Source organism: Carassius gibelio, chromosome A5 (assembly GCF_023724105.1).
Source record: "Carassius gibelio isolate Cgi1373 ecotype wild population from Czech Republic chromosome A5, carGib1.2-hapl.c, whole genome shotgun sequence".
In the NCBI taxonomy this organism is placed as follows: Eukaryota; Metazoa; Chordata; class Actinopteri; order Cypriniformes; family Cyprinidae; genus Carassius; species Carassius gibelio.
The window spans coordinates 21,370,156-21,395,441 of record NC_068375.1 but is presented as its reverse complement, the minus strand read 5'-3'; the positions used below and the strand labels follow the sequence as shown (position 1 = coordinate 21,395,441).

At 36.7% G+C, this 25,286-nt stretch overlaps 1 protein-coding gene across 4 annotated transcripts in view; it reads right to left on the bottom strand.

The window, feature by feature from the left end:
- Nucleotides 1-23,785, bottom strand: part of LOC128002593 (PDZ domain-containing protein 2) — a 50,254-nt gene extending 26,469 nt beyond the window's left edge. For 2 of the 4 annotated variants that reach the window (XM_052592455.1, XM_052592456.1), the window contains exons 1-2: nt 22,895-23,785; nt 3,192-3,669 (exon numbers count right to left, since the gene is read on the bottom strand). In XM_052592455.1, the coding sequence (XP_052448415.1) occupies nt 3,192-3,669; nt 22,895-23,400 (984 nt within the window). In that variant the 5' untranslated portion in view covers nt 23,401-23,785. The remainder of the gene's footprint in view (nt 1-3,191; nt 3,670-22,894) is intronic. The other 2 variants (XM_052592457.1, XM_052592458.1) reach the window with 1 other exon arrangement.
- Nucleotides 23,786-25,286: the final 1,501 nt, after the last annotated feature.

Here is a 25,286-nt window from a genome sequence, read left to right as displayed (position 1 = left end):
CAGGTTCATCAAATGACAGAACAGACATTCTTTTAAACAAATGTTTTGGATGTGAAGGGTAAGGGACGAAATATGTTTACTTGTGCACTTTGTTCTTTCTTCCTGTCTGCTGTGGCAAAAACGAGGTGAGATTTTTCAATTATTGTCTATTATGATGGCTAAATAGCTTTTAATTATAAATCAAATATGTTATTATTCTCTGCTTCTGAATGAATAAATGACAGCAAATTAACTGACAGCTTGAAGTGGTCCCGTTTCTCAACTCCAGCTGAAGGAAAAACCGAAATCTTCCTTACTGCACTCAAAAAGTCCATAACATAAAATGCCATGACATTCAGCGTGCATCTTTTTTTTTTTCAGTCAGGCTTTACATAACAATCAACTATACAGTATATAATATAAAAAAAGTAATTTTATAAAATCATTAAATAATTAAAATAAGAAGACATGGCACAAATCAGTTTACTATAAAACTATTTGAAAAACAAAACAAAAACAAAGAGCAATTAATTATGCAAACAACTTTCATCACCTGACTTTGGTAGCACAGCAGGACTAGTCTAGCAGCTTTACTCGAAAAGCAGTGCTTGAATCCATGAATTCATTTCAGCCAGCGAGCCGTTTATAGCTATTGTGCCTGACATCAAAGCTTTTCTAACAGTAACACTAACACAGAAGCCTATGAATTTTCAGAAACAACTGTAATGAAAAATGTAATGAAATTAGCCTAAAAATATATTTTAAACAACTTTATGACAATTATTCCTTTGTCATACTAATTTGATCTTACATAACCTTTCATTTGTTTCCATTTTGTCATTCAAAGCTCTGTTTTAGCGTCTGTATGCACAGAGTTAAAGGAAATACTGGGGGGTTTTCCCATGTAAAAAACATTAGAAACCAAAACATTTTGAAACACAAATAAACACTGGCAAGATGTTAACATGGTGGAAGAAAACACACTGAAAAACATTGGGATTGTTTACAGTCTTGACAAACTTCCCACAATTACTTTTTTGGTATTAGTTAAATATTATATCATATAAAGTTTTAAGAAATGAATAATTTTATTCAATAAAGATGAATTAAATTGATTAAATGTGACAGATTATTATTATTATTTGTTTGTTTTTTTAATAGTGTAAAAGTCTTTACTATTGATCTTTTCAACTTTTGATCCATCAAAGTGCCGTGGGAAAAAGTTTTCAAGGTTTCCATGAACATATTAAGCAGCACATTAATTTCAACAGTGATAATATGAAATGTAATCACCAAATTACCATAGAATGTTTTCTGAAGGATCATGTGACACTGAAAAGTGGAGTAATGCATGCTCTGCTTTGCCATCACAGCAATAAATTACATATTTAAAATAAAGGTGCTTCTCAATAAATTAGAATGTCGTGGAAAAGTTCATTTATGTTAGTGAATTGGTGGGTTTTTGTTAAATGTGAGCCAAAATCATCACAATTAAAAGAACCTTAAAAGACTTAAACTACTTCAGTCTGTGTGCACTGAATTTATTTAATACACAAGTTTCACAATTTGAGTTGAATTACTGAAATAAATGAACTTTTCCACGACATTCTAATTTATTGAGAAGCACCTGCGTATTAAAATAGAAAACAGTTATTATAAATTGTAATAATATTTCACAATATTACTGTTTTACTTTATATTTAATAATTAAATAAATTCAGCCTTGGTTCGCAAAAAAAGAATCTTACAGCCCCTTTCTATTCAGCCTAGATAAAGGGTGCTCGAAGCTTCTGCGTAGCCTGCCATCATTTTTGCAATTCTGCGTGGTGCCTCTTGTGGCGCAGAAACACACTTTACCTGTAAGACTCCTTCCCAGCATGACAGTTGGGTTAGCACACACCTCAGAACTATAAACATGCTGCCACTTGTTCACATTTACTTTGAAATCTGTCTCGGAGAGGGGCATGTTCTCAAGAAAAGCCTGTCGGCAGGGTGAATCACCGGCACGGGATATCTGACTGAGATGGTCTGCTGCCACCTCTCTTCTCACATTCTCACGCTTTTCCTGTTCACTGTCAAAATAAGCTTGCACATCCTCCCACTGGCCTGTTCCTACCCAGTGCTTGCACAGACACATTAATGCTACTAACTACTTGCATGGTGTATGTAAGACTGTATAGGTAATGTATTTTATCACATTGGAAAAGTGTATTTTAGAGGGAGCCCATCATTAATGATACAGATTATATTTAATATGTGTTATTAATTTTTTTTTTTTTAAAGATTAACTGAAGTAGTCAAATAACAAGCAATAATAGTAATAATAATAATAATAAACACTTCTATAATCAGCCTAAAATGGTACCCATATAGTGCATCCCTATTAAAAATATAACCCACCTCAAGCACTTCAAAGAGCATGAATATTTGTGTGGGAGAACCTTTTATAATTTTATTTTAAATGTTAGTTGAGGACACAGTTAACAATTAAGCATATGGATTGAGTCTGTTGTCCTCTTGGCTTGTCATGGAATCTCATGGAACCCGCACCTTGTCGGTCTTTGAAGTCCTGTGTGATTGATCAAAATCAGACCCATACAGCTTTTTGGGATGACCCCTCCAAGCAGTTCTTCCAACCACTGACACATGGATACATCTACAAGAACCCTTATGGTTATTTTGAGTGAGCCACTCATAAGTCATAAGGCTTACATGCTCCAAGGAACACTAGCGGTCCCAATAGAGAATCAAATGGAAAACATATGCAGTTAGTTGCACTGTGGGGTCCACACTTCCAATTACATCATGAGCATCCACCAACCACTCATTCAACCTCAAAGCAAAGGAAGACTTTAATGTTCCCTCTTTTCTGTATGTTTTCTTAGATTTTTAATAGAGACATTTCAGGCCATAATCTGTGCAACTTTTCCCCAGACACAACAGACTTCAAACAGTTTGGCTTTATAATATAGAACATATTATAATGTGGACGTTTTGTAATTTAGACTATTGCATAATCTAATATTTCTATAATCTAAGTTTATTAATATATATATAAATAAAACATTTCTATGAAATATACTAATTTGATCATATTTTAATGATTACATAATATTCTTTCACACTCCTAGGCGATTTAAGCATTCATTAAATTCTGCACTTTTCTGAATAACCAGTTCCAACAGCTTACATTAAAACAACAGATTTCTTACCGTTATATTTCTGACCTGACTGGAAGGCTCACTGTTTATTGACTCAGACCGGCGTGAGTGGAATCGGCTAGGCAGGGTGGCTGTGCTCCCCACTTTCATGTGATTGGATATCAGCTCTGAGGAGCCAAAGACTGGACTATAATTGGTCGGGGTGCTGCTCTCTGGAGACGTGACCTCTGCCTCCATGAAGTTGTAACCATTCTCATGCTTAAAGCCCCGGCTATCTTTACTGTCTTTGCGGTCTCGAGTGAAGGAGGAGCGGGAAATGACACCAAATTTGCGGATTCGTTTGCCGTTCTGTCCATTCGGTGTAGGGCTGCCTGCAGGCTCGGAGGAGACACTGCGCCGGTGCTCATTAGAGACGTCCACAGAATTGCCCCCACTGCCATTGCATGGAGGGAGAGGAGCCTTGCGTTTAATTCTTCGCAACATGATCAGGTAGATGCAGCCTCCATTCCAGCACTGCTCTGCCAAGTAACTGTGAAGAAATAAGAACGAAAATTAACAAACTCCTACTACACGATCACAATGAAAGCCTTCTTCAAAAGTTTTCTCCTTCAATACAGAGGATTACAGAGCTGTCCAACAAATCAAACATTTACAATCACATTAAATACACTGCCCTGCAGTCAAATGCCTTTTTACAGATCACACCCAGGTGACCTATTTTCTTCGCTGAACAACAAAAAAGAATAATAGTAGTATCTTGTCCACTCTTTTACATGTAAGTGAATGAAGACATGGGATGTAAAGCTGTTAAAACCTAAAAACATATCCACTGTAGCTCTGCTTTATACATTCAAGAGAGCTCATTCGGAGTACTGTGGTTCTTTTAAACCAGATCTGTTCAATAGAATGGTTAACACAGTCCACAAAACCAGTCCAAATTCTTGTTTATAAATCTGATCTTGTTCTTGAGTTCAAACACACTGACTCAATCAATAATCTGGCCAATATCGACCTACATTTTGGTCTATTTCTCAGATAAAGTTACTGCTTGACTTAAGAGGAGATAGAATATAACAAACAAGTTGCTTGGTCCACTTTTATGATACATTTATGGTACATATTGTCAGTCCTCATACTAAGAAGGTTACGCATGATATTTAATGGTTAAAAAAAATAAGCAGCCCCACTGTTAAAAATAATAATAATACATGTTTCTTGAGCATCAAATCAGCATATCAGAATGATTTCTGAAGGCCCTGTTTATCACAGCAATAAATTACATTTTAAAATCCATAAAATGTTCTTGAATATTTCACAACGTTACTGTTTTTACACTGTTTTTTAACCTTGGTGAGACTTCTTTACAAAACAGGAAAACTCTTAACTGACTCCTTTGAAAATTAGTGTATGTTGCACCTTTTGAGTTCCATGGAAGATCATACAACACAATCACACACGTTATAAAACAACACGAGGAGAAGAAAAATGCCAGAATTTTAATTTAGTGCAAATTATGCCTGTATAATTCAGAGAGCAAACAAAGGAGCTTCTGAATCTGTCATTCACCAAATCACTGATTATGGAATTGTCCGGGAGTTCTTGAAATAAGGAAGGGCACTGATACAAAAAAGTGCAGAGCATGTTTTACACCTTGTCTGGACAAGTGCAAAGACATAGTCATTATAAAAGAAACTGATAGTGATATACAGTGTCCCAGGACACCCTGTGTCAGCCAGTACAACTTAGAAGTTTAACTACTAGCAGCAGAAAACACTTTCACAGGTTTATCTTATAAGAACACACTCTTAGCTCTTTTCTCATGTGCTCTGATTGACATATTTAGCTGTATACTGAACATGTCTGACAATCTCAGCTGGTTTTGAGAGCTAAAATATTATTATACATTAACAAGGTAAAATGATCTAAGTTTATCATTTTTGTTGCTTGCTTTGCAAAGTTTTGTTCTACAGTAAAAAGAAAACAGTAGCTGTGGGTAAATTAAATTTAAAAATTTAATTCTGGTTCCCAGAATTTTACGGTAAAAAACGTGGTAGCAGCGCATTAGGTTTTACTATTTTAACTCAAATTTACGGTTAAATACCGTAGTTTCATTAACTGATATTATGTTAATATACCAACCCACTGATGTCCTGAAATCTGTTTTGTACCTTTGTAAACACTGCACCAAAAGCAGGTGATGAGAAAATCACATGATGAACCAAAGCCTATAACAAGCAGGTTTTAAATATTAACATATAGGACTGGGTATCAATTCAGATGTCCTGATTTGATTTGATTAAGATTTTGATTCACAAGCTCTTGATTTGATTTGATTCTCGATTTTTTTCAATATTTTTTTTTTTATTACATTCAGTGAATATAGTTTTAATACAAATGCTATTAAAATTTCTAAAAAAATAAACACTAAACATCAGTTTACAAATAGTGAATTTATAAAAGGAAATTAAGAGCCACAAGCCTGTATTTTAAATCTTTTTTTATTTTTACATTTTTTTTTTATGGTTCTTTTTTTAAACAATAATAGGGCCGTATAAAATGTTCTTCTTAATTTTTCAAACGGAAAAAATGGAAAAAAACCTTTATTTTTGGCAAACAAAGTGCTTTAATTTTACTGTTAAAATTAAAAAGAAAACAATTGTGATTATTCCTTTAAAAATAAAGATTTATTAATATTTATTATTAGTAGTAGCATTGTTGTTACACTGAGTCTTAAGATAAGCTAAATATGAATATATTTCTGACAGTTTATTCACATTTAAATACACTTTATTACGTTACATTTTTGCTGAAATAAATACCGGAAAAGATCGATTCACGGCTTTTGAGAATCTATATTGGATCAACGTAATAAAAAAATAAAAAAACGATTAATCTGAAAAAATATTTTTGCCCAGCCCTGTTGATATAAAGAAGGTGCACAGTGTCATTCACACACTAAAAACCATCATGGTAACACACATTAAACTGAAATAATGCAATAAACATTAATTGACAACATTAGATGTAACATACAACCCTAATGTAAACAACTGATAAGAAAAAACTAAGAAACATAGTTATTTCAACAAAAACTAAAAAATACAGGGTATTCTGGGAATGTCAATTTACGGTTATTCACTGTAAATTATACAATCTTTTACAAAACGGTATACTACTGCAAAATGACATGTAATGTCCAATACAGTTTTCACTCTATTTAGTAGTGGAACTTACCGTAAACCATTTAACAGGTTTTTACTGTAGTATTTTTGGAATTACATGAGAGCAAATACATTTTTGGGTGAACTATCTCTTTAAAGCAGACCAAATAAAAACAGACACACTGCTGAAAAACAATCTATCTTTAAGAAATGTAATATAGGTCAAAAGAGCACACACACCTTGAGTTTAACTGATGCCAGGGTCTCAGGATGAATGAACAGCGTCCTTCAATATTATGGTAACACTACCTCCAGTGCTGCACACAGACCTAGTTAACTGTGGATGAGTGAATTGTTTCCCTAGTTTTCCATGCTTTCAGCTGTACAATAGCAGAGGGGAGTGGCCTTTCTATGACAATGACTAGCCATACTGAAAGTGTTGATGTAATACAACAAAGCATTTGCTTACATCCCCTAAAAAGCAAGCCAGACAATGGACGAGATACTATGGATGCATGATTATGACAAAAATTATAACTGTTGATTGTTCCCTTGAAATTGTATTTGTGATTATTATTTACAAAAATAAACAAGCTGAAAACACTCAAATTTAGATTGTTGACATCTATACAGTATGTCGAGCATTACTGGTACAATAACGTGGTACACTATATGTTACTATTATTCAGCTCATAAAGAATGTATGTTTCATGACATACCTCACTTAAAGTAGCAGTCATGTATATGGCAACCTCTGAGTTTCAGCTCAAATCATCTGTCAAAAAGATGCATTCTGCACTCTGGCCAGCTGCTAATGACAGACTGAGGTCACCCGAGTCTGTTGTTTAGATGATTACAGAGCCTGGACGTGCAAACATACCATAAGAATTCATCATCAAGATTAGCAAGAGCTGTTTTTAAATAAACGACATGCATGATGGCTTCAGGTCTAAATATCTCTAGATCAAGATCAAGACCAATGGGGTATGTAAATGCAGTCATATTAGAACTCCTGGAACTAAAACATGCAAGGACTGAAAGTGCTGGCAAGTTAAAAATACAACAAAGTGAGGAATGTTCAGGAAATATCGTTGAAGATCACAATTCCCTGAAGAAGAAGAAAGCAGAGTTTTTATGCAGGTTCGGAAGTGTGCTTGCTTCGAAGTTTCAGACGTTTTCAGGTAAGACAGCACATATCTGGAATTTGTTGGTTTGACACACTGTCTAAAGCTCTAAAGCAGCTGTGGTCTCATTTTTGTTTAACAGAAGACAACGGACTTTGGGCCTCTGGTGTTCCTTTATTGTGGTGTTTCTTTCCCTCCTTCCTCTAGCTGATAATGTAACATGTCTGACCCATTTCTGTCGTGATCTGTTATCTGGGAGCTTCCCTTTTTGATAAGAACAAATTCTGTAATGCTGTGGGACTCGAGACAAAAATCGTCCCACATGTCTATGAAAATATCTCAGCATAACTCAACCAAATCTACCTTGGCACAAATGTAAAATCCACATGTAAAATCCAAATGTGCTTTCCTAGATTTTGATGGCAATACCAATCTCAGTGGCAGACTGGAAATGTTGCACTGCATTCCAGAGGATTCAGATAAGCCGTGTTTCCACCGCTGGAACTTTACCCAGGAACTAAGGACTTTGGGCTGGTACTCCATGTGTTTCCACTGCAGGAACCAGGATCTAAATAAATTTCGGTATATAGTCGCGAGGTAATACTTTTTCAAATGTCTGGAACTTTTGGGGGCGGGACTTAGGCGCCAAACATGCTGATTGGTTGAGTTCACGCAGCATTGTGATCTCAACCACCATTTATTCGGATCATTTTTAAAATATTACTGTTGTTGTGTCATGAAATGTAGTTTTAAAAGTATTTCAGGGGAGAATCTAGTTGTTTAAAACTTAAATCTGTGGTTTATTTATAAAGACAGTTTCTGTTTGCAGAATTACTGGACTTGCGTCGTCCCGTCCGCGGGAGTTCACACTCCCGATTCAAACTCGCAAAGTCCAAACTACAGAGGATGCAAGTCCGAAATATGCATACTTTGTATTGAGAAACGCATGCAGACATCACCAGACTATTTGCCTAATCTTCAAGGTATTTTAGACCGTGGTGGAAATGCAGAAAGCAACAGGTCTGGGTCTGGCTAGGCTGTGTAAAAAACTTATTGTAAGCTGCGATGCTATTATCTTCTTTGAAGCCTATAAAACCTTCACAATTCTGCAGCAATGATGTCCTTCCAGATAGCATATATCACATGTGGACAACTGCTGTGCATGTCTCAACACCTCCACCCTGTCTAACTGCATTTACATAGTGCCAACAGAGGAAAAACAAGATGAAAGTGTGAAGAGGAAAAAGTTGCTTGTTTTCTTTAGAATTTTTGAAGTTGCAACTAAACAGAAATAACGACAATAACGGATTCGGAAAAGGAAAAATGTGGGTGTTGCACTCAAAAATGGAGGCATATCTCAACGCAAGTATGCAGTCGACTGTGGACGGGGTTTAATGGTTATAAAAGTTTGACATGCATCATCAGAGTCAAATTTGTAGAGTTACCTGAAGATCCACTTATATATATATTTTTCTTTTCAAAACTAAACAGTAAAAAAAAAAATATATATATATATATAATAAATAAATGCATGGATGAATTGTTTGAAACAAGATTAAGAGAACAATATTTAAAAAAATAAATTGAGGTAATTTTTTCATTTCATGCCTGTATACCCAAAGATGAAAATCCCATAATCATTGACAGAAGACCAAACTGAAAATATTTGATTTGTGAGACACAGCTGAGATATTTTCAGTAAATAACAAATTAAATTTTGGCTGTTGTATGACTTCAGAAGACATATAGTCCACGTGTGTGTCTCTTATGGTGCTTTTTCATCATTTTATTATATAGAGAAAAACATATTAATCAACATTTCACACTTTGTGTTCCACAGAAGAAAGTCAAAGAGGGTTTGGAACAACATAAGGGTTAATAATGACAGTTCGAACTGATGAACTGCCACTTTAATAAAAGAGAAGGAGTGTTTTAAGGCTGCAGTGAATAAGTCTGCAGCTCTAAACGTGATTTATGTACATGATGTCATGATGTAAGTTCAGTCCGTGACATTACTTACTTTCTCTAGACCATTTAAGTCAAGCTTTGCCAACCCACACATGCTGGATCATGAGCACAGGGCAACATAAACATTACATTACCACACAATAAAGGGATATAACAAGATACTGTAATGGTGCTCATCAACCTCATATCAATCAAAAGCCATAAACTCCTTTCATTTGGGCCACTGATCAAACATTCAGCCAACTACCATCTGTCTCTCAGAGCCTGAATGATGGATGAAAACCACAGCGCAAAATGCAGGGGATGAAAAAAGGATAGCAGTGGAGGTATCGAAGGAAAGAAGTAACGTGGATGCAGATGAATGGTTAAAAAAATGCAGTCAGCTCTGCAGCCGCAGTTTTTCTCAGCAGGTGTGTGCCATACACTGATAGAGTGCTTTTAGATGATAGCAAACATCAGACACGTGTTCATTATTATTACACTCGAGAGAACCAACCGAAGTGAAAAATAAGATAAAAACCCTCCGTTCTGAAGACCTGTCATGCAAATTAGAGTCTGATAAAGACCAAACAAGAAGAAAAAGAAGCCATGACCTCAGCTCAGGCACACTGACAAGGAATTGAAGCTGCTGTAAAAGCTAATGGGTCTCGGAAAAACCCAGCAACAGGCCTGCATTGCCTCTTTCAAACTAAACCACAGCTGCAGTAAGGAAATCCATCTATTTCGGACTGGCTGAAATGTCTCGAAGTCCTCGAATCCCGCATCTCTCTGAGCTACACGGAGAGATTTGTTGTCACGGAGTGGAGGATGCTTAAGACTTTTCCCATACAGTGTTGACAAAACCATTCAGAACTACGTCGCCCTTCAAAGCTCAATGTTTGCTTTTCTGCATATCTTGGATTTGGCAGACTTCACAAAGTGGCACCCATGCGTGATTTGTATCGAAGGTGCAGATGTAAGGTTAGGACGACGCTCATTTACATCCACTGCTGAAACGTCCTAAAAAAAGTTTTTTTTTTTCCCATGGCTGTGAGCCAAGCTACTGCAGATGTGCATAAAACTGTGCACCTGGATATCATATGTTGCAATGGATCCTGCATACTCACAAGAATAAACCAATACTGCCAAACAGGGTGAATTCAATCTAACTGGTGGAGAGGAGAAAGGAGAAAATTGTTCTACCACTTCACACCCACAGTCTAGTGTTTGTCATGTTTTGTGTGATGAGACATGGCAATGCAACACATAGATTGGTGACCACATAAAAGAGAAGAAGAGCCAGGAGTAAGTTTATAAAAACAGATTTCTGGTTTATGGACATCTGATATCAATGATTATTATGCAACGATAGAAACTATTATTACATAAGCGCTTCTATCCAGATGCTGAAACACATTTCGACTCCACTTTTTCATATTAATTTTATGTTTGTAGGGTCTGATGAAGATGGCTCAGGCTCCAAACAAAGACTCTGATTTATGTAGTTCTATCTCCAAGCTGAGATCTATATAACGCTTCAAAACCCTTTTCTCAAGAACCACTGTTCAGTGCTAAAGACACATCAAACACGATCCAAAATCAAGAAAGTTCTGACTCAGCACATACTCAAAACCAGAACACTGACATTTCTTCAAATACTGTTTAAAAAGTATGTGTCCAACTGAATCTGCATTCGTGGTTCTTGGCTGGTTTAGCTTAAGGATCCATGATTTGACAAGGTGGAGACCAACAAAAGAAACTGGCAGAGCCTCGGGTGATTGACTTGAAGGGAACAACATGTGAATGAGCAGGCACATTAATAATAAGCTCTAGAAAAATAGGATTAGGCTCGGTGCCTCCAAAAATTACTGCAAGAAACAGACGTCACAATAAGCTAATGACATTAAAAAAACAATTAGATTAACAAACAACAAATCTTTATTCTAAAAGCTTATTCATGAAGACATTGTGCTGTTTCATTTGATTCTTGTAATAAAATCACATTATTAGGTCATACAGTGCCCCTTAAATTATTTAGACACTTAAATCACTCTCAAAATGTCTGAATGCATTATATAACCAAACCTCAAACCATAAAAAAATGATGCTATAGAAATTTTCTGATAACTAACTTTTCTGAGCCAGTTTTAAAGCTGCAATATGTAGGAATTTTGTAATAACATTTCCGAAAATAACTTGCACAGTGTGATATATTTCCTTCAGTTGTGTACTTACAATATCTCAAAAGTCTCCAAAGATTTTTTATTTAAGAGAAATTCCGATTCTAAATAACTGGCCGTCCTGGAAAAGAAATGTCACCTCTCAGTGACGCAATGTTCGCTCTATACTTTTTTTCCGGTGTAGACCATGTGATGTTCCACCACACCAGAATATCACATGGTCAAATGCGGAAGTGGTGGTTATGTTATTGCCGCGCGTATGGTTTGGTTGTCGTTGTTATGGATCACGATTACTCTTTGGCGAGTATTGAAGTGCCAGTAAAACGTAAGCGTCCATATTCGGCCACATTAACCATAAACACGTAACACTGCACAACATTAACCCAACAAATCATTTAACAAATAGCTGTAAGTTGTAACGGGATAATATAGTATAACATTTCACGTTCCTTGCAGTTCGTTAATTATGATGACATAAAATAATATGATCAGATATACAGGTAATACAAAAACGAATAAATTACCTCATCCGTGATCATGATTCGTTTATCCAATTTAGATACATTGCTATGGTGAAAACGTATTAAAAAAGACATCTCCCATCGTCACCTGCTTCATAGCATCATCAAGCTTCGCCTTTGTTCTTGTTGGAAATGCTCCCTCTTGTGGTCAACTACAAAAATCGCATACTGGAGCTTTAAATGACTAACCATTTTTCAGTCTTTGGGAGATTTTAACGGATTGGATGTATGAATTTCTCCTCAGGTTCATACTGGTATCCTAGATGACGTTGTTTTAAATATAAAACCTAACAAGTGTCTTCTTGTGACATTTGTCTGGAAATCGTTCTTAGATATTTTGTTATTTAATGTAGTCATTTATACATTTTTAAGTGGTTTGAGTGTCCAAATACTTAACTTCAGAGTGTTTGTTAGACCACAGTAGAGCATGAAAGTTTGAAATAATGTGAATTTCATGAACCGTTTTGATATAATAGCTGTGTCAACAACAAAAAAAACCCACAAATATCAAATATATTCATTTCATTCATGAAAAAAAGCCTGAATGAACTCTGGCTTAAACATCGAAAACCACTCTCATTATGCATGAACCTAAAGTTTGCTACTTTCACAATGATCATTTAAATACTGTGTGAAATTACTTCCATCCAGCCTCATCCGGGGTAACTCAGAAAAAGTGTTTGCTAAGAATACAAGAACCAATGCTGGCCAGACAAAATTAAGAAAATCATGTTCTCGCTGGGCTGATTAGCTAATGATGTGGTTTAGAAAAGAGTTCAACATGAGATCAACTTGTGAGGGAAATAGACGGGAATAGAATCATTACACGGTCCCCTATTAGTCAGCTGACATCAGGATTGGATCGGTTCTGAAAAAATGGTTATTGGTGCATCCCTAATGATTACCAAGGAATTCTGATTTGCTTCTACTTTAAAAGAAACCCAATTCCTGATATCACTTAAAACAACTTATGGGTATATTATCTGGCCTCCCAAGGCAAGACAGCAGCCATACACAGATACTGTATAAAGGCATTCCACAGTGTAGAGGAGAGCTGAAGTTAAAAACTCAGTCAGCAATCAGCACATAAACAAGCAGGCAGAGGGGAAATAGAGCGCACCACAAGCGGCTCTGCGTCGGGAAGAAGCCATATAACTTTTAAATTTACTAAAACTAAATTAAATTTACTGACCTCAAACGTTTGAACAGTAGTATATACAAGATAACGAAACAGGGATCCATGTATTCTCAATTAGATTATCAGAGACAGATGGTCATCCACCTCTGAAAGCAGTTAGGATTGGGGAAGGCACAACAAAATTGTTGGTTTGGGACAGGGACAAGAGTCAAACAACCCAAACATGACCTGTTGCTTAAAACAGAGATTAGTTACCACAAAACCTGTTCCGATCGGTTGCGCAAATCTATTATTCCCTTTGGGAGCTCAAAGGAATTCAGGGATGCACTCATCGCCAAACCCGACATCGACAGTGTGCTCAAAAACAGCACAGGGATTCTGTCTTTCAAAGAAATGCAAAAGTAATTCATAAAGAACATCAACAGAGAAGATAAGGGTTTGGGTTATTCCACAGAATTTGCCATGTACATCCCAATTACTGAAGCCTCAGGATGCAAGATTGCAGTAATACAGTTTGTGAAGGGGATATTCAGTGCAATAAGTTGACCAAAGCACTTTTTGTTTATTCATAAATTCGAGCCTGTGTCAAGTGGGTTTCAAAAAAGCAGTTTAAAACAGGGAGGATATAGAGTATCTCTCTTTGTGTAGTGCTACTGTGGAGCTTATGTGAGTCAGAGATAAGTAGATTTACAGTGTTTATTTACACGGTGCTTCCTTCACAGATAGAGCACTTCTGCAGTAGCCAATGCTCTCTCCTTTTGATTTCATCCACTAGGAGTTCAGACCACTAGGCTTACATGAAGATAACATCGGCAACTTATAATACTGAAAAAATAACAAATGAGATAAGGAAACACATAACAGCTGTAGTAGAGTGGCATTTTAAGAGTAAACCAACATGGAACTGTTTATTTATTATTATTATTGCCAATAAAGAGCAATGAAGGATTTAATAAGAGAATGAATGATATTGGAAGAGACTAAGCCAGGTTTAATGGGTTAAAGCAGAGGTAATCATACTTATGTTTTAATCTGTCAGAATCAGTATTCACAGATATTTGTGAAAATAAAAAAAAAGCATGTTGCATTTTGTGGAAACTGACCTGTCAGCCCATGCAACAAGAAGTGTATTACTGAAAATAATCTGAAAGATTTGTATTACTTCTCAAAAAGCCATAAATATTAAGTCAAGCTCTTAAAACACTTGACTATATGTCTTTCCTAAAACATAATATACATAGGCTATATCTAACATTAAAGTAACTATATAAAGAAATAATACAGCAATATTGTAACTTGACAATTTGTTTTGTACCTAAAACGTTCACTTGCCCCCCTTCATCATCATCATCATCATCATCAGTCTCGCAGTACGGTCAGTTCCCGACAGCTGGCACGCGATGTTTGGACTCCCGTGAGTTCTATAATCATTGCAATCAATCATCCGAATAAAGTCCCCGAGCGACTTCACTGTATGGAAATGTCTCTTAACAGCTCCAGCGACTCGCCCCTTTCATGTGATGTACTCAGCGCTCGATTAAAGCCCATGGCTGCTGTTCTCCACAGGAGAGCCTGTCGTAGATATGGACACTGTCCGTGGCTCGGAGATTGTCAAACGAATTCGCCGCTCGCAAACTTCGCCTGCGCGCCTGGGATCCACGACACACCGTCCAGAGCGTTGCTTGTTGTACCTCAACGGTTGAGAGATTATTCGGATCGTCCCGCCCCTTCTTCAAACTCCCAACTGAAGACAATCTTCTCACAGTCAGTCTCGGATACATTGATACACGAAGGAATACACAGTGGCGGTGTTTCAAGCCCTAGTCAACTGCCTTTAGACAGCATCACTATGGCGCTATGATTAGGGACGGTTTCGACTCCTTTAAAAATTATTTTAATTATTTTAGTAGAACACATTTGAGGTAGAACTACTTTAAGTGTTTATGCTACAGCTATCGCTAAATTATGAGATTCATAAAGTTCGAAAATAACGCTCGGTTCAGTCATTTGTTAGCTGCACAAAAGTTCATCCCATCTTTTAATGATTCGTAGCTAAGTGTTTGTAATTGACAAAAATAACCAGCTTAAGAGTTTTTCTGTAAGGAATCGGACTGATTGATCTCAGCAGGAAACAGTATATACAGTAGCATACAGTGCTAGATGCACGTGCGGGAACTTAAAAAAACGTAATGAAAAATCAGTAGGCTAAGTTCCGTTTTTTAATGCTCTTCATGACTCCTAAAAAACCTACTAATGGTTACCGAGTATCCTGTACGCTATTATGAGTATTAAAATTGTATCAGGTGGAAACCACTTAAATGTGACTTCATCTACTTCTATATTATAATGTGAAATGATTATTTACATCAAAAATATTAATGCCAAGCAGGGATCCAGAGTTTGTTCAAATTACGTTCTACATCGCCATCTATCTCCACACACATGTACTGCAGAATGAGAAGCCTGTACCTCAAAATTTGAGAAGTCATTCACTGAAAACCTAGTCAATTAAAACATGTTTGCAAGGTTAAGATGTTCTGAACATGTTAAATAGGATAAATGTTTCTGAGATTTAGGGTTGCGTTTTACTTTTACTTGCAAAAATTAGATATAGTAGCTTACAGCATCATCTCACTTGGTCTTTGGAATGCTGTGTAGTTTACTAATATGGAAAGTATTAAACAAAGAATTTGGGTTTTGTGTAACTCATAATAATTCATACATGTGGAAAATTACTGTAAATTACTTTTTCTGGTTTGGTGACAGATTTGGCAAGACCTGAAGCAGTGTCAGTCATTCTGAACGAGGTCTGCATTTACCTTGAGCCTGAAGATACTTAAGGTTAATTCACTTATTTTACGTTTTATTGTTATAGTTTGTTGTCCTCCCTCCTGGCAGCATCTTAACATTCCAACACAAAAAGATGCTAAAATCACTTGATTTACAGCTGAAGGGAAGGTGTCTCCACCATGTTAAGAAAAAATCAAATAAACAATAAATACCATGAATTGTAATGGTCTGCACCTGAGTTTGCACTGTCTGAAGCCTGTTTTCATTATGAAAGACATCCGGTCGCGGGCAGCAGTCTGGCACACATTCTTTACATAACTCTGAGGGGTTTGTGGGGAAACGTCCCAAAGACAGCAGCATCATTCATAGCACTCTATAGCCTTTCACAATACTCAGAGACTTTGTCGAACAATCATTGTATCTTTGCTGTTGCAGTTCAAACCATATTGACTTTGGGAAGTCGTGGCCTAATGGTTAGAGTGTCGGACTCCCAATCGAAGGGTTGTGGGTTCTAGTCTCGGGCCGGCAGGAATTGTGGGTGGAGGTAGTGCATGAACATTTCTCTCTCCACCTTCAATACCACGACTTAGGTGCCCTTGAGCAAGGCATCGAACCCCCAACTGCTCCCCGGGCGCCGCAGCATAAATGGCTGCCCACTGCTCCGGGTGTGTGCTCACAGTGTGTGTGTGTGTGTGTTCACTGCTCTGTGTGTGTGCATTTCGGATGGGTTAAAAAATATGTTTTATCTCTTACATCATATAAAAACCAAATGTCAAAAATTTAGCTGCTGTATAGTTTAATTTAGTTTAATTTAGTTTGCTGTATAGTTTAATGATAGTTAAACTATACAGCAAATAATAGTTCCGTCGCCTGGGAAAAATTTTCAGTAAAATACAAAACTACAGCTGGAATATGGCTGAAATCAACGCTTTTCTAATAAACAGGTTTGCACTACAGAGACCTGCAATAAAAGACAGTACAGCTACGTGTTTATATAAATAACAGCAGACTTAAGGGCACAGTTTAGTGCAAGTAACAGTATTCTCATCTAGAATAACTAGAAAGTTTTGTTCTACTGCCCTCTAATGGACAAATCCACAACCAGACAGTTATAACTTGTACAGTCTTTTCACACCACACAGAAAATCTCTGCAAGGTGTCCCGAGAAATCACACCTAGACTCAGTAAACAGCAATAAAAGAATCAGGCGAGCAGTCTATTATTTAAACCAAATCTGAATACTTAATAATCATAAACATTAAGTAACAAACTTGAAATCAAAACAGAGTTTTAAATCAAATGAAAACAAAAAAGTATTTGAAGAATAGAAACCATGTGTTGTAATATCTTAAATACTATAGGACATGTGTGACTTTCTTATATATGCACTTACCTTAAATTCAATTTTGTAATTCCACAGACTGAGCTAAGATATTAAAAAAAGTAAAGAGACACTGTCGTGTGCATGCACATGGCCCTGTGCATTCACAAATCAACTTTGCTCAACCAACCACCACTTTACACAGAAAAGCCACAATGGGCATGACTGAAAAATCACAGATCATTTGTGGGGTTTCAAACTGGTATGCTCCACAAACCTGACAGTATTACCTGAATATCTGGATTGCACAGAGGGGGCTCACCACGACTGAGGTGAGACCCTTGAGCAAGGCATTGAATCCCCAACAGCTCCCCCGGGTGCCACAGCATTATGGCTGTCCACTGCTCTGCGTGTGTGTTCACAGTGTGTGTGTGTGTGTGTGTGTGTGTGTGCACTTAGATGGGTTAATTGCAGAGCACAAATCTGAGTATGGGTCACCATTCTACTTGGCCACACCTCACGTCACTTCACTTTAATCCTCAGGCCCATCTGTGACCACAGAAATCTGGGGCTCTGTGAGACTCAGTGTTTTTCTCATGGCACAGGGTTTACAGACAGTGGATGAACTGATTTGGACATTCATTTTTCCAGTGAAGCAAAGTGCATTTGGGATTTTGGGACTATATTCTGTTCAGAACATTAGGCTGACTTACTGAAAATGTATAATATCTGAGCATAGGGCTGGGCGGTATGAAGAGTATATATCATTAACTTGGAATAAGGTTTCAGTCATTGGAGATTTTGCTATATCGTGTATTACGCAGTATGCACATATATCTGCATAACATAGTGCTACTTAAAAGTTTTAGAAACCTTAGAGTCATAAGGAAACATGCATAAATGATAAAATAAAGAGTGGGACGCACTTGATAGTAATTAAGTGCAATAAGCAGTGAAAAAGAGCTCAATCAAATGCGGTCAAATTTATGTTTTTGCAAGGTCAAACCGTTAAAAAGAATTACCGTATTAATTTATTGTGAAAAACAGTAACAGGGCATTCCCAGAAGTCCCCCTGCATGACACATCATATTATATATTATTTCAACCATATTGTTTCTTCATATTTTTGTGTTATAACATATGTTTAGTTAATGTTTGTTGCATTATTTCAGTGTCATTTGTGTTCCCATGATGGTGTTTAGTATATGTGTGAATGACATTGTGTGCACCTTCTGTACATAAGTATTTCTTCAGCTTGTGGATAAGCTGTTTGTGATGAGTTTCAACCTCGATTAACTCTGATTCATTATGTGGCTTTCTTTCGTGCCACCAATGTTATTCTGCTGGTTCTCAGTACATAGAATGTGTTAAAAAGCAGATCTTGGTTCAAGTAGATTAGTATATTAAAATTATATCACTTTATAAAACACACAGTTACATGCTGTAAAAATAAAGAGGCATCTCATAATACAACAAACTTTTTTTTTTTAACTGCCCTTATGAAACAAAAATATATTGCAGTATATTGGAAAATATCATGTAATATATTAGGCATATATTCTTATATATATTTATTTTTTCCAATATATTGAAAGCGGCAATCATTTGTATATTTTTCAATATATTATATAATATATGTATCATCAATATATTATTAAATGTATTCAAATAAATAAAATATTAGAAAATAAAAAGGGAAAATAATATATTACAATATATCACAATGTATTTTAAGAAATATATTGGTAAATATATTTTCCTTTCGTAAGGGTGCAACATCAGCTGGCAGCTGCCAGTTTTGATGACATATGATTCATCCGAATGTCTGACTAAATTCTTATCCTTGGCACTTTAAAGCATTCTACTGCATATTTTATTCACAAATTCACAATCTTGAAAGTCCTCCATATATAATCAAGAAACAACCAAGATTAAAACATTTGATCTGATGATTACAAGCCATGTTCAACCAAGGAACAGTCTTTTACTGTGTGATTTAATTGATCCACAGTGCCTGATTTGAGAAGCTCATATCCATTACAGTGGGAACTAACTAAAAAACCCAAGAGCCAAAGCTTTCCTTTGCTTATGAGAAAAGTGCAAACTCAGACATAGTTAACGCCAGGGAAAAGATGGCAGTAGTTCTCTCATTCATCCAAGCGGCAAGTTAACCAACCACAAAGAACTGGCGTGCCAGTTCAGGACTCTGAGAATCAATTCAATGCAAACACAGACTAAAAGGCTTTGATTTTTTTTTTAAACTGACAGGAACTAGGCAGGCAGACATATAAACTGAAATCTGTAATGTTTCATTGTGGTTTTGAAAGGACAGATGGATAAGTCTAATACAGTTAATCACTTTTTAGAAGGAAAATGTACAGTTCATAAAATTCTCTCTATGAGGTCCTATATTTCTTCACACCTCTGCTCTAGACTTCCAGATACTTGAGGATTCTGGATCCCCAAATCCTTCCAATTAATTTATACAGCTAATATTAAAATGGATCAGTTGATTCTAGCTCTCTTACTTGGATTCTGTTGCACACTGAATCCAAGTAAAGTGTATCATTCTTAACCTTGTTTTCTCCAATACTCTCTCATTGACCAAGTGGAGAACACTTTGCATGGGTCGGTTGGAGCTGTGCCACTGAGCTATTTTCCATGCTCCCCACAGACAGATGCTGGGCAAGGCTGTTAAAGGAAAAAAAAATACAGCTGGATCAAAAAAAAATTCAAAGACACATTAAACTGACAAGGCTTTTTGTGGTGAACGACATTTGGGCCCAGATATTTTGCAATGAAATAATTAACATGGAAAGCAACTGATGAAAATTCTAGTTTCCATCATGTCTCTTTTTTGTGTTTGAAAGCTTTGGTCCATTGCTTTTTGAAGTGTGTCCATCCCTTGTCTCTCCACTCACACCAGACCTGCAACCGTTCTCAGTGTTTGCACTCTTAAAGATTCAGGCCTTATACATGAGAGAGAAAACAAGAGTAATGCAGTAATGAGCAAACATAACCCTGAGGAAGACTCATAAAACACACTTTAACTGATGTTTAACCAAAGGTTTGTGTGTGGAGAGGAAGGAAACATCTAATAAGAGGCTAGACCTCTAGAAAATGTGTCTTTGGTGCCTTCAGTAAAAATTGGATAGCAATCTGAACTTCTAAACTTCTGCTTGATGCTGAAGCTTAATGGGTACAAATCAGAATCACAGTACCATTCAAAAAGGTTTTTGTTGTTGTTTTTGAAAGAAATCAATACTTTTATTGGCAAGGATGCATTAATGACATTTATAATGTGACAAAAGATTTCTAATAAATGCTGTCCTTTTGAACTTTCTATTCAACGAATCTTGAAAAAATCTATCACGGTTTCCACAAAAACAATTAAGCAGTACACCTGCTTTTAACATGGATAATAATAAGGAATGTTTCTTGAGCAGAAAATCTGTATATTAGAATGATTTCTGAGGGGTCATGTGACACTGAAGACTGGAGTAATGACTGTTGAAAATTCAAACGGAAAGCAATTAAATTGTAATAATATTTCAGTTTTACCTTAATATTACTATTTTATTTTATGTTTAATCAAATGAATGCAGCCTCGGTGAGTATTAGAGATGTTAAAAACATTAATACACTGTACCGACCCAAGACTTTTGAACACTAGTATATGTTGGTAGCCATGCTATGTGTTTTAGCATGGAATATATTATCTTATTAGATTATATTATAAAATAATTGACTGCACAAGTTAAGTTTTTCTTTTCTTTTTTTTTTACATCTTTACATCAGTTGTAGTTACTGCAAGCATATATATATATATATATATATATATATATATATATATATATATATATATATGTATGTTGTCTGAGTAAGTAGTGCTTCTGTCCCCATACATAAACACACAAGGACAAAAGGCATAAATCTAAAAATTCCTGCTAAATTCAAACTGTTAAAAATATCAATCATTAATCACTGTAGGTTTATTGCTGTTAGGTAGAACAATAGAGAATTATTTTTTATGTACTCTCTCAATAAAGAAATCTTTGTCTATTTTAACTGAAAAAAAAAAAATCTTTGTTAGTGTAGCTATAAATGTACAGTTTATCCGAAGCTACTTTTATCATGTATTCACCCTCATGTAATTCTTTTGTGGAACATTAGCAGATATTCTGAAGAATGTTGGTAACCAAACAGACTTGTGACCATCAAGTTGACCGCTGGACAAAAAGATATTTCTCAAAAAAGTTTATGGGTTCGAAAAAACATGATTAAGTTAATTATGATAATTTTAGTTTTGGGGCAAACTCTGAAAAGTCTAAATTATACTGGAATATTACTTTGATATAAGTTGTCACCTCACCACCCAGTATTGTCACAAATCTCGCAAAGCAGAGAGTTTAAGTTAACTCTTTGCCTGCAAGCAGACAAGCAGTTAGATTTTAAAAACTGTGACTGGAAATGAAGCCACATAAAGGCAGACCATGCTTACATCATTCTTTTCTTGCCAGTTCTTCCTCAGTAATCAGCAGTAAAGTTATCCTTATCTAAAATCATCCCAGACAGATATAATAGCAAAAAAATAATAAAGAACCACAAGCATTCATTTGTTTTGCAGGTCTTCCATGTGGTAAGCAGCTTATGCCAACAGGAAACAGACTGAGCTCTCGTATCAGAATAACAAGAAGAAATTCAGCCGTTTTTCCCCTCCCTGAGATGTCATGACATCAGCTGCTTTTCTTTAGCTTGAGAAAATGATATGTCTGTGAAAACAACTTCAGTTCTTGGTCAAAAACACGTGCCACTCCCAGGAACCTCCTCCCTTTCTGTATCCTGCCATCCATCCACAGGGAATCAGTTATCCCAAAGCAGATTCTGTGTGAACACTGCAAAACTTCCTATCATTTATCAGTCACACAATACAGCTCCTAATTATAGAGCTCAAGTTACAGCAATGGACTCAACTCTTACAGACCACAACATTCACAGGACATTCAAAGGAAGTAGTTTTCATATTGGATATATATAGGAAAATTAATGTGAATTCCTACTGATTTAACTTTTTGAATGTAGATATATATATATTTTTAAGAATTTTTACTCCTGACATCTGCCACAGATTTGGCAATACAATAAGCTGTCACTATCAATGTGTATTCCAGACAAGTTCAGTTACAATCAGGCTGTCATCTGTGGTTAATTTCAGTTACCACCGAAAATAATTTTGGTTTTACATATATACAAATTGAGGGAAAATGCATATACTGTAGTTATAGGGAATGCCATACTGTTAATACATGTTAAGTTTAAAATAACTTGGTGAGCCATTTTATTATGTCCAAGCAAACTTGCATCACATGATGAAAGAGGGATGCTTTCAGTGCACCGTGCATTTATAAAACAGAAAACTGATTAAATCAATAACATGTCTTTTAAATCAGAGAAATTCAGAAAAAGCGCTATGCTTTCTTATTTAATGAGCCAAACCAATTCTTAAAAGACAGAATATATCATATAGCTCAAGCTATTATACGGTAACTGTAAACAAATCCAGACATCTTACCTGGCTCCGGTGACATCGACCCCAACCATCAGCTGTCCGTTCAGTGACAGAAGCTCATCTCGCAGTTTAATATCTCCACAACGCGCTGCTGGGCTGTTCTTTTTCACTTCAGTCACCCAAATGCACCCGACGTCCAAGACAGGGCCTTTATCACCCTTTCTGCGCCTCCTTCTGACCCCTTTACTCTTCCCCTCAGGGTCTCCAAAAATCGGAATGTTTCCAAAGCTGAGCCCGAACTCTGGGCCATCTTCCTCAGACTTGCTCAAATAGACTGCCTTCACCTCAGAATCGATTTCCTCTCTGAATTGGCTGCTACAGTACAAAGGACTCTCAACTTCAGCAAAGTTTAGCTGGATGTATTCCACAAGCTTGCGGACAGCAGCCTGGCAAACACTGCCTGTGCTAGTCCGAGGCTCATTGCCCTCATCTCTGTCCTTTTCTCGTGCCCAGAGCCAGTTATCCAGCAGAGGTAAATGGCTCAGGGCATTTTCTTGGGTGATAGGCATCCTAGCTGCTGCTGCTGGGCTGTCCGGGCCACCCCTGCATGTTGAGTCAAGGCTCTCCAGTGGTGGCTGTAATCAGGCGCATTGAAATGACTTCACATTCTTCTCGACATGACACAATGACCTCACAGACTTCAGATCCAGAGCGCTGCCGTCCATCGATAATACACTCAAACCACACAGATCCATGATGCCATCCGCAGAAACAAAAGGAAAGAGCAGAGATTGAGGAAGTAGGGCACGTTTATGCTTTGAGGGGTAACAAGAGAACGTGTGCCATTAGCGGGTCGTCTTGATGTGTGCTAAATCTGATTTTCAATACTATTATAGTGGAAAATTGCAGATCGCTGGGAGTCGAGATCTATTCTGACTCACAGCCGCCACAGACGTCCACCTAATCAGAAAGAAAATAAATAGAAATGCTATTACAAAGCAGGTCAGCAGGCATGAACTCATGTTAAAGTGCTGCAGTCATGGCTCATTTGCTACTCAACCACAGTACGGACAGGAACAGAAACTGGCATTGGTATGACAACAAAGAAAGCTTCCAATATACCTGCTATTTTATTTGACTGACAGAATTCATTAACTGGAAAAAGTTCTAATAATAGTCTCATGGGCCTTTTACAGATGTGGCTGTTTTTACAGACTATGTGCCCTATCATACTCCCGGCGCAATGCGGCGCAAGTGCATTTGCGCTCATTTGTGCACCCATAAGCATGCTGGTCTAAAACAAAGAGGTGTGTTCAGGCACATTGTTTGCGCATTGATATTTTGAGGAACAGAAAATAGGGTGCACCATAGACCAACTCAAACATGGCACAATATTTTTTCTTTGTTATTTAAAGAGCGCGTTAATAATATGCACATATAGGTGGGTGCACAACGCACGTACACTTTGCGTATTACACACAAAGGGACGAGGAGCACTACACAAACATTTTTAAAAATGTAAAGGCCATGTGAATAGCAAACTAGCCATGGCACAACTGGATTTTAAAGGGGATGGAAGATGGTCGAAACAATCCGTTTCGACCATGCGCCCAGGCGAGCCGACCGTTTTCTTCTCGTTAAACTAGCAAAAGTGGATTCGGAGCCCTGAGTGCACCTTCGCCATGCGCTTTAGACCATGCACTTAAATCGTCAAAATAGGGCCCATTAAGTTGAGGCATAATCAGAGCAGACAATAAGGAAAAGCTAAATTCCTTTCAGTACTTATTCACCTTAACCTTGTGGAGCGTAACCTGCTGACAATCAACGTTAATAAAGCTGCCAGCCAGATGTCATGATGGTGTAACTCAAACTCTTAGACTTCCAGACCACATTTCTGGCATATTTAAGTACATGCTGTAGACAAAGACCACAATCAAATTGCTACTCTGGGGTTTTGCTCAAAATAACATGATTTTGGTCTCTGCGAGCATCACAAAAACTACTAGGGCTCCCATATGAGATCAAAAATCTTTCCGTGAGATAATGGAGCACTCACATCTATCAATATATCAACTTTATATTAATGTCCATTACTAGGGGGAAAAAAAACTGATTAAATTGTGAGAAGATTACTTAGCACAACTATATAAACAAGAGGGGGATGTACAAGCAACTGACAGCTGGAGTCATAAGGATCAGACTAGAAGAGTAAAATAACAGCTAATAGGACAGAAGCCACCACCCCTTTCAAGAGTTTAACCTCAATAACTCACATGCAGTTTATAAATGGCAATTACAAAACATGGCTATCAACAACTAGGCATGCAGTATGCAATCGAGTTTTTGATTATATGAGTAACGAAAGCAAAATTACAATATTGCATATGAAAACATGCTTACAGTGAAGCTGTCTTTCCACAGGAATGTGACACACTCATTTGTCTGTTAAGAGATG